Here is a 9,764-nt window from a genome sequence, read left to right as displayed (position 1 = left end):
AATAAAACTCATCTGTTTAATTTTAGTCTGAGGAGCTTTGTGGCGTAGACTGACAGAAATCGCCTCCTTCTGAATGTCAACAAGACAAAAAGAGACTAAGCCAGGTGCTGTTGCTCTGGACTGGAAGACCAGCAGTGATGCCGTGTACAAGGAGGGGATGAGAAGACTCTACTTTCCGAGGAAGCTCAGATGCTTTAATGTGTGCAGAAAGATGTTGGAGATCTCCTACCAGTCTGTGGGAGCGAGTGCCATCTATTTTGCTGTTGTCTGCTGGGCAGCCAGCATCAGTGCCAGAGATGCCAGCAGGATGAACAAACTAATCCACAAGGCTGGAACCATCATTGGCAAGAATCTGGAGGCATTTGAGCCAGTGAGGGACAGGAGGTCACTGAACAAACTGCTCTCCATCACAAACAATCCATCTCATTTCCTCCGTGCTACACTACAGAAGCAGCAGAGCTCCTTTCCCTCTTATTTAACCCTGCAGCCATAAAGAACGCTGCAGGAAATCATTCCCATCATTCTCAATAAAACAGTACAGCAACTCTCTCCAGATGAACACCAGGACATAGAATTCCACACAGATGTCTGTGTCAAACATTAATATCATTTGCACTACTCCTTTGCACAATTTCGGTCTTACTTTTTATTTTCATTATTTTTAGTATTGCTGTTTATGTAAAAATTGTTTGTATTACATCCCATTAAAGCACCTTCACTGTGGGCCAGCAGTACTTTTACATTGGGCAGTTTTCTTTTTATTGTAGATTGTACTGTTTTTATTATTTTATTATCTTTATCATGCTGCTGTAATACAGTAGTTTCCCTATCTATCTATCTATCTATCTATCTATCTATCTATCTATCTATCTATCTATCTATCTATCTATCTATCTATCTATCTATCTATCTATCTATCTATCTATCTGTCTGAGCACTTTTATAATAGCGTTTTTGTCATAAGGGTCAAATGCCAATCTAATTGTGTGTCAATTTTTTTTGCCTTATATTTAAGCCTATAATGTTATCATTATCCTGTCATAAAGTGCTTTTTAGTCATAACTTGGTATAATTAAGAAACATGCAATTTTTGAATACAAACAACATTGTTTTTCTCATAATAAACACATTAAAACAATTTTCTGAAAAATAACATGTGTTGTGTCAATGTATTTTATGTTTTTTTTTAATGTGAAGTGTTTTTAAAAACGCAGATGCACTACATATCTAGCGAAATGTCTCTGGGTTCACCCATAAAGTGTTTTTTGCCTTGTTTGCTGTTGTGCATTATTCGTTTTCTTACTACCAAATGATCTCAGGCGACATTGCGATCTTCTACTGAAGGAATAGACTGCATTTCCTGTCACTGACATATTCTCTCTGGGTAGCTTAACATGTTAACGCAAGCTCCTTCTGCTATTTGGATTGCTGTGCGCATGCCCTTAGCACTTGAGAGAAGCTCTGAACATACCTGAGGCCTCATAAATTATTGGTATACTTCAAAGCATGCATGGCTGCTGAAGAGAAAAGAAATAATACTTTTAAAAAAATTATCCTAAGAGGTATTCATGTACAGAAAGTAAAGATAATGTCCCATCGCCTACAGATTTGCATCTACTTTTAATTCTTTATTACATTTTAAGAAGAAAGTGCAGACAGCCTATTTGTTCTGGTTGAAAAGAAGAACTTTGGCTAAAGGATAGTTTATGCTTGGATAGTATTTATTTATAGAAAATTACTGAAAAGTTGTCAATGGATTATTTTTAAAAACATTATTCAAATACACCTTACACAAAGCTTTTCAACTCATCAAATCTCTCTCTAAATGTCATCCACATAGAAAGGCGGCAGAAAGAAGTCGGTGCTCTAAGACAGTAGCCCCCAATTAGTGGGGGGTCATTGGTGTGCCTTGAGGCAAAACTCTAGGAAGTGTTTTTCAACCAAATATTACCCCTTTTTTGGGGGGGGGGGGGGGGGGGGGGGGCTAAATAAATTCAAACCCCAATTCCAAGTTTTTGCAGTCGTCGAAGATGCACGCTGCAGAATCATTTCACCTTGCAAAACTCACAGTTCAAAGAAATCATTAAAAGCCCCAAATTACCATTGACACTCATGCCCATGATGAGTGTAACTAACTAACTAACTAACTAACTAACTAACTGTTGTTTATTTTCCATGCACCCTATGAGAGTATTCACTCTGCGCGCAGCACTTTTCTCTGGACAGCAACTGTATTCCAGAGGGCTCAAGCCCATTTCCATGGAAACGCGATCACAACTTCCAAACAGTCTGCCTCCACTCACAGCGGCTTCTTACTCCGCTTTCACAATGAATTCAGAGTAAGTCGAAGACGTTTTACTTTTAAATCAGAAGTTTAATCGCTATCTTGAAACTTTAACTTTAGTCAAATTAGTCATGTTACTTTTCATGTGTGTTTAATTACAGGCGTGGATAAAAATCAAGGCTACCACAGATAGCATTAGCTAGCTAACGCCAAGGTTAATTTAACTATTGCTTTGATGGTGCTAATGACAACAGCTTGCGGCTCGCTCAAGGTATAACTGGAAAGGTTGACAGGCTTTTTTGTTTCCGTTTCCACCAGAAATTCCTTCGTCCTCACGAGTAACGATCTGGAACCAACAAAATATGGCAAGTAAAACTAATTATGAATACTTAGTTCAGGGTGTGCAGGTTGTGCAGGTTATGAGGATAACACTGGTGAAGAGATGCTGTGTGAAGTAACATAGGCACATGGGATAATGCAATTTATAAAGCAATGAATATATATACATATGTGTGCTTGTATACTAAAACTGCAGGAGTCAAAACAGGATACCATACAAGCAATGGCCACATCTCACAGATCCCTGGACTGTCCCCAACTACCAACACTCTTCCTGAGGAGAGGATCCGAGGGCGAAGAGTTGGAGTCCTAGAGAGTGACTCTGATTATGTAAAACTTGCAAAACAAGGAGGGCATAGGGGTAAAGCCGTCCTGTTTTCTTACATTTCCATGTTTTCCTCTTGCCGTATGATAACTGCTACAAACATTAGTTTTTTCCCCGTGTTTTTTTTCTTATCCTTGTTCAACAGGACTTCTGTGCCACGAGGAATCAGTTATTTCTAAACCCAGTTCATACAAACCTCCACATTGGTTTGGCTTTGAATCAGGAGACTTAAGCGAGCCAAGGTTTCAAATTTGTGTTATTGTTTTCACCACACACTCATAGTAGTATGTACACTTTGTTTTTATTCTAATACGTACATAAATACTTGCCAGTAATACCGTAAAGATTCTCCCACTGCTAGTACTGTTTATGTAACAAAACCTTTTTTTATGCTACTATCCTGTTTCGCTAACCACAGCCATATTTTATTTTATTTTTTATTTTTTTTAGGGGGGGGGGGGGGGGGGGGGGGTTGTTTTTGTGTTTTGTTTTGTTTTTGCTTGATCTTGTATTTAAGCTGTCATTAAGGATTTGATACTTTTATATACCTATATTGTTTTGTTTTTTCCAACTGGCTAATTAACAGTGAAGAGAAGAAAATCCCCGGAGCTTTTGAACCACAAGAACCTCCTTTTGGGAGCGACAACATGTCAGCCTGGGAAAGAGACAACAGCAGCAACAATGAGAAAGAGGAGGTACAGTAATGCCAACGTCATTTAGAAAACTAATATTGGCATATGATCCATAAACAATTATCCCACCTCTTGTGTTGTTAGTTTAAGGACTGTTCGCTTAGTGTTACATACTCAGTATCAGACAGTTATTTTGTGCTTCAGGTACTTTCTTCCTATGACTTAAGCTGATTGCTAAGTTGTCAAAAACAACCAAATTAGGAATAATTAGTCAACAACAAATAACGTCCACGTATTCTGATTTTGTTTTTACTTTTTTTACAGGACAACATTTCTGTCCACCAAAGTGAGACAGAGAAGTTGCAGACATCCAGTCAATATCATGAGGCCAGCAAATTCAGGAGGATGTAAGTGAGTGTGGTCACAAGATGGTGCTGAAGTTCTGTTTTATGCTTAGTGTAAGGGAGGTCTCATAGGGCAGTTTTACAACTCTATTAGATTCTTTGACATAAAGTATAATGGGATCATACTAATACACTAATACTAATCCACCTTTGTTGTAAATGACATTGGACATGTATAATAATGAATTGCAGTCCATTTTGGTCTTTATTTTAAGTAGACAACCACATAGAATAAAAGGTCATAAAGCTTTCCTGCACTGTCCTGTATGTGCAACTATTTCTGATTGCATTCAAACTTGTTTATTTCAATTTGTGCTTGCCAGTAATGAAACTGAACTCAGTTGGAGAGCATCAGATCATTTAACTGTGTATACTTTTTTTATTTAGCAGAAAGTAATCAATCATGTCTTTTGGGAGATTTTCATGGGCCTACACAGGCAGCATCAACCCACCGTATTTTTCAATATGGGGTGAAACTGGAGCTCTTAGATCTCCCTCATAAAACATACACTCAGGGAAGATGCGGGTGGGGGCCTGGTTTGAACCCAACAAGGCAACAGTGCTAACCACTGAGCCACCATGGTGCCCAACTAACTATGTGTGGTCCTGCTGAAATGGGTGGATAAAGTGATCAAAATTAAATTATTCATCCTAAATGACTCACTGTCAACAATATTGTCAGCCATTAAAACCAGAACAACCAGGAGTCTCTAAGATCTGGTGTATGACCTACTGCTTACTTACTCATGGTTAGTCAGTTAAGGTATAAACATTCATGTGCGTACTGGCACACACAAGAGTTCCCTGAAATGAGGAAGCAGACGAAATAAGATCGATAAAGAGGCAACATGTATGTGCTTTTTATTATGAGGACACCATCCAACTGTCCATTGTAATTAAAACAAAAAAACAAAAAACTACAGTAGCGCATGTCTCAACTTTATGCAGGAAATATGAAGGAGAAAGAACATACTGATATACTATTAGTATATTATGGTTGCCGATGCAGGCCAGAGTTAAAGATCAGCATGAGTGAGGGAACTAAGCAGAGGGGTGAAAATCAATATTTGGGTTTTAAAAGCACAAGAGTGGAACAGCAGTGTAAACTACGAACAACAGTCCAATGTTAAATCCAGAAGGATGCAGTAATGAAACTTTAAAGTGACGCAGACTTCCATGAAACCCAAAAAACCTTTGCTGTTATTCTTGCCCAACCCTGCAGAGGTGAGGCACTCCACCACTGTTTAATCCAAGTACAAACATCATTTTGTTACAGGAAAACAGTGTTGTTCCGTCTAGTATGAACTTCAGATAAAGGCGTGGGATGGTTTTGGTTTTTTTTATTTTTACTATGAATTTTTCCCCATTGTTTTTACTAAAGAAACAACAGAAATAGTATATCACAAATTAGTTAATTACATTGACTTTTATTAAATGTTATTTAAAATCAAACAAACCTTAATTTACATACAGTGATTTGACCATCTATTTACATATATTCGAACATGTCTAGAGTATTATTTACTAATATTATTTATATTTGGCATTCTATTTTTGTAATAATTAGCATTAAGATAATACAGTATAGGATGCAAAGATAAATGGCTAATTAAAAAATATATGTACATTCAAGACATTGTTGTAATTACATTCTGTCCCATACGTCTCTGTGTTATGATGACAAAGCACAAATGCTCTTGGGCAGGTTGAAAACTTAGGTCAAACAAAAGAGCACCCAGAGAGATGGTTTCTAGATGAATCCAGATGTTCATCTATTTGCTTTGGCTAACAGCTGATTAGTTCTGTGTGCTCTCTGTACCTCTGGGAAAATGTCAGTGACTTGTCAATAACCCAAAATAACCTAGCATGCAATGCACCAGAGATCGCAATCATATCTGTTGAAAGCACTCCACAAAAGGTCTACCATAAAAAAGTTATGTGAAATTTGCAAACACCCCAGTGTGGTAATATATTAAGCTTGTTTCCAGAACAGATCAACCTACCGCAACAACTTTTAACTGCTGATCAGCTACAGTGTTGGAGGAAGATGAGTCAGTTGCAATCTGGAAGTTTCCAGACAGAAGAAGACTGACTAACCAATTGGAGAAAAATACTTGTGCTTCTCTTTGTTGCTTTGTCTGAATGAGATAAGAGATAAATGTTGAATGTGAGACGCAGCCAGTCTTTTGCTGGATCATTTTTGCACAGTTGGATCTTTGCTATATTTGTGTTGTTTGACAAATACTAGTTGGGAAGCCAATTTTTGTAATAAGTAGCCAGAGTTTATTCAGTGTTGGAGGGGTACGGTCCATTTTTAATGTTTAAACTGTGAGCACTGTAGGCAATGTGTAGTGAAATAACGAGCTTTGTTGGTAAAGAGAGACAGGGGGAAAAGACATTAAAAAGATCAAATTTTCACATTTCTGTTTCCATCATATTTGGACTATATTTTTAATCTTCTTTCAGAGTAATTGACAAGAAACCAGCCCCTGTTGACATGTCAAAGCTGCTCAGCTTTGGTTATGCAGAAGACAGCAAACCAGTATAGTGACGTGTCAAGTAAGTAGTGCAGCAATGGAGTTACAGTCTTAACCCTATAATAAGCATAACACATTCCAATTTCCTATTCTGCTTTCAGAATGCTCATTTTGCATTATGAAAGGAAATTAAGGCCAACTGCTAAGCAGTGTATGGATTTTATGAGGGTATTATTATTAATAACCAGAATGTAAGATGAAGGTGACAAAATTCAAGGTCCCAGTCATTACGACTTTAGAAGGCTTTTTTACACTATAACAGAGATAATAGTGAATTATGTGACAATGACTTGTACTCTTATATATTTCAATTTCAATAGATCGGAAGACTGCCGGGTGCCTGGATGGGAAAAGGGCGTACAAGATTCATGCTGAGACACATCAAGCATTTTACTTTGTTTTAGAAAAATTTGTATTGTTAAATCTTTTACTCGAGCATTAAAGTGCCTCACTGAATTACAGCTTGGACGTTTTATTTGTTGTGATTTTTAGTGGTGCACTTGAAGGCATCAGTTAACTCCTGTGTTAAGTTTTTTTTCTGTGTCTACAAGGCTGTAAATGTCAGCTTTTGGGAAAAGTTTGATAATTCAAATAAAATGAAACCAATCCAAAATGAAACATTTATATATATGTATATGTCACAGGCTAAATTTTCCACACTAAACATGATTCCTGTTCGTGGTACATTATGTTGGCTCTGTGCGTTTCTGTTTTCATATGACAGTGCTAGTGTCAGAGGTTATCTCGGTGTTCTTTTGCTAAATTATGTCAGTACACGCCAGTTATTCACCAGCCTCAGATTGGCTATTGGTGACACATTACACACCCACACACTCATGCTTTTGTAAGAGTTAACAGCCTTTAAATTAATACTGTCTTTATGAACAATTGCTTATTTTGACTGGTGCTCGTATGACTTTTTAAAACTTTACTTACACTTTAGAACCAGACAGTAATTTTTATTATTTTGTGGTAATTTTATGGTTGATCGTACTCTGTTTGTTTGGGGCTTGGAGGATGTTTTTGTGGGAGCAGCAGGGTTGAGCTACTCCCCTCTTTCTGGAACCAATGAGTGGCAAGGTCAGGGGTCACCACTATATCTGCTGCACAGTCTGATATGACTCTTATTTGGAAAGCAGTAACTGAAAACACTTGGAGGTTTTGAGACATTTTAAAACTTCATTTGAAAGTGTACGCTGCAGTAATGACACCGATACTTCTGAACCACATGGGGAATGAGGAGAATGAGTATATAAAGTAAGTATTGGCAACCTAAACTAAGTCTTTTAAACAGTATTTCTTGATGCTTTTCTTTAAACTTATGTCACTGTTTTAATATATATTTAATCCATGCACATATACTTATTGTCGATTCACCACTCTTCATGAACTAAAATGCATTAAAATCTACTCAGTGAACAGGTCCAAGTAAAAAATCCCAATTTGGACACCATGGAAGAGGACATTCTCTACCACTTCAGCCTGAGCACTAAGACTCACAACCTTCCTGAAATGTTTGGAGATATTAAGGTTTGTAAAATAAGTCCAGCTTAAATAAAACTATTTTCTAAAAGCTCTAAAACAATTCAACAATCCTCTGTTTTTCTCTGTTTCCCACAGTTTGTGTGTGTTGGTGGCAGTGCAAACCGAATGAAGGCTTTCGCCCAGTTCATCCATCAGGAGCTGAAACTGCCAGGAAACCCAGGAGACATCAAAGATATCTGTGAGGGAACTGATCGCTACTGCATGTACAAAGTGGGACCAGTTCTCTCTATAAGTGTAGGTATTTCATTATTTGCTGTGGGTGGAACTGTTCTTTAAATGTTGTTAGGAAAAAGTATTTTACAGATTAGAAAATGTAATTTCTACGCAATGTGTATATAATACAGCATGGAATGGGAGTCCCATCAATCTCCATCATGTTGCATGAGCTCATCAAGCTCCTGCACCATGCCCAGTGCTGTGATGTGGTTTTGTTTCGCCTGGGAACGTCTGGTGGAGTCGGTAAGTCTTTTTGATTTTAATATGAGAAAGTTTTACATGCAGTTAAACAAGTTGTTCAAGTCATTAATACAATACTCTTATTAAAGTATGTAAGAAAATTATGCCCTGTGTCATCTACAGGTCTGGCTCCAGGGACCGTGGTGATCACGGAAAAAGCAGTGGACTACTCTTTTCGCCCCCAGTTTGAACAGGTCGTTCTGGGTAAAGTTATCACCAGGAACACTGAGCTGGATGAGGGAGTGGCCAACGAGCTTCTGCAGTGCTCTTCTGAGCTTCAAACTTTTCCAACAGTGATCGGAAACACCATGTGCACCCATGACTTCTATGAAGGTACAGTATGAACAGAATTCCATTAAACATTTATTTGTAATTCCTAGTTGTCATCCCCTGACAAATCCTGTTTTCCGTTTCTGTAGGTCAGGGCCGACTGGATGGAGCTCTGTGCTCCTTCTCCCAAGAAGAGAAACTGGAGTATCTGAGGAAAGCTTATGAGGCCGGAGTGAGGAATATTGAAATGGAGTCCACTGTTTTCGCTGCTATGTGCCGTGTCTGTGGTCTCAAAGGTATTATTTTTCTAACAACGCAAACACTGTATGAAGGCAAAACCTTCTGAATGCTGCAAAGTACATCTTCTACTTGTGATTTTGACATACTGCACTATTCTAAAAACTCTCATTTCACTCTCCAGGAGCTGTGGTATGTGTTGCATTGCTGAATCGCTTTGAGGGGGACCAAATCACATCATCTCATGATGTTCTGGTGGAATATCAGCAGAGACCTCAAATTCTGGTGGCCCATTTTATCAAGAAACGCCTGGGATATATTATCTAACAATCCAGTCGCCCTGTAGCATGTACATAGTTTTGACTCATGTGGATATGTATATATATTGCACTTAAAATGTTAATACTGAAATATTTAAAAGTTAGACATTAAGATTTTTTTTTATGATTTATTTGACAATAAAATATTAAGCGTGTTGCATGTATGCTTATAGAGTATATGTGTAAGTATGTATTATATCTACTATATTTATCTAGAAATATATCCTTGTAAAATAACACAAATGTTCAAAATGATATGTTCTGTATCTTGATCTCCATGTTTATCTCTGCCAAAGCTGGAATTACAGTCCAGCAAGAAAGGAGATTACTTTGAATTTTAAGGGCTTGTGTTTAAGACCAAGAAACACACTTCAATGAATTGAAATAAAAATATCACGTCTGGACATTTTTGCAG

The 9,764-nt window shown here is 37.6% G+C and overlaps 2 protein-coding genes across 4 annotated transcripts; both read left to right on the top strand.

Moving 5' to 3' along the window:
• The first annotated feature begins 2,225 nt into the window (after positions 1 to 2,225).
• LOC101471579 (uncharacterized protein C7orf57 homolog) lies at positions 2,226 to 6,982 on the top strand. 3 transcript variants are annotated; one of them, XM_004555393.3, is made up of 8 exons: positions 2,226 to 2,339; positions 2,603 to 2,649; positions 2,832 to 2,984; positions 3,094 to 3,190; positions 3,535 to 3,643; positions 3,905 to 3,987; positions 6,451 to 6,543; positions 6,842 to 6,982. In XM_004555393.3, exons 1-7 carry the CDS (start codon positions 2,260 to 2,262, stop codon positions 6,530 to 6,532), a joined length of 651 nt encoding a protein of 216 aa, XP_004555450.3. In that variant the 5' UTR covers positions 2,226 to 2,259; the 3' UTR covers positions 6,533 to 6,543; positions 6,842 to 6,982. The 3 variants fall into 3 exon arrangements, 2 of the variants coding, with proteins under 2 accessions (XP_004555450.3, XP_012775703.2); XR_013093545.1 differs by having other exon boundaries at positions 2,227 to 2,339; positions 2,820 to 2,984; positions 3,905 to 3,991; XM_012920249.2 differs by having other exon boundaries at positions 2,230 to 2,339; positions 2,820 to 2,984.
• A 458-nt stretch (positions 6,983 to 7,440) lies between these two features.
• upp2 (uridine phosphorylase 2) lies at positions 7,441 to 9,753 on the top strand. The gene is made up of 7 exons (XM_004555394.5): positions 7,441 to 7,778; positions 7,937 to 8,051; positions 8,142 to 8,300; positions 8,411 to 8,525; positions 8,646 to 8,855; positions 8,942 to 9,088; positions 9,214 to 9,753. The coding sequence occupies exons 1-7, from the start codon at positions 7,726 to 7,728 to the stop codon at positions 9,354 to 9,356; spliced, it is 942 nt and encodes a 313-aa protein (XP_004555451.1). The 5' UTR covers positions 7,441 to 7,725; the 3' UTR covers positions 9,357 to 9,753.
• The last annotated feature ends 11 nt before the right edge of the window (positions 9,754 to 9,764 follow it).

The sequence above is a fragment of the Maylandia zebra genome, linkage group LG16 (assembly GCF_041146795.1).
Source record: "Maylandia zebra isolate NMK-2024a linkage group LG16, Mzebra_GT3a, whole genome shotgun sequence".
Classification (NCBI taxonomy): domain Eukaryota; kingdom Metazoa; phylum Chordata; class Actinopteri; order Cichliformes; family Cichlidae; genus Maylandia; species Maylandia zebra.
The sequence above is the reverse complement of the archived record's forward strand: the minus strand, read 5'-3'. Positions and strand labels throughout refer to the sequence as shown.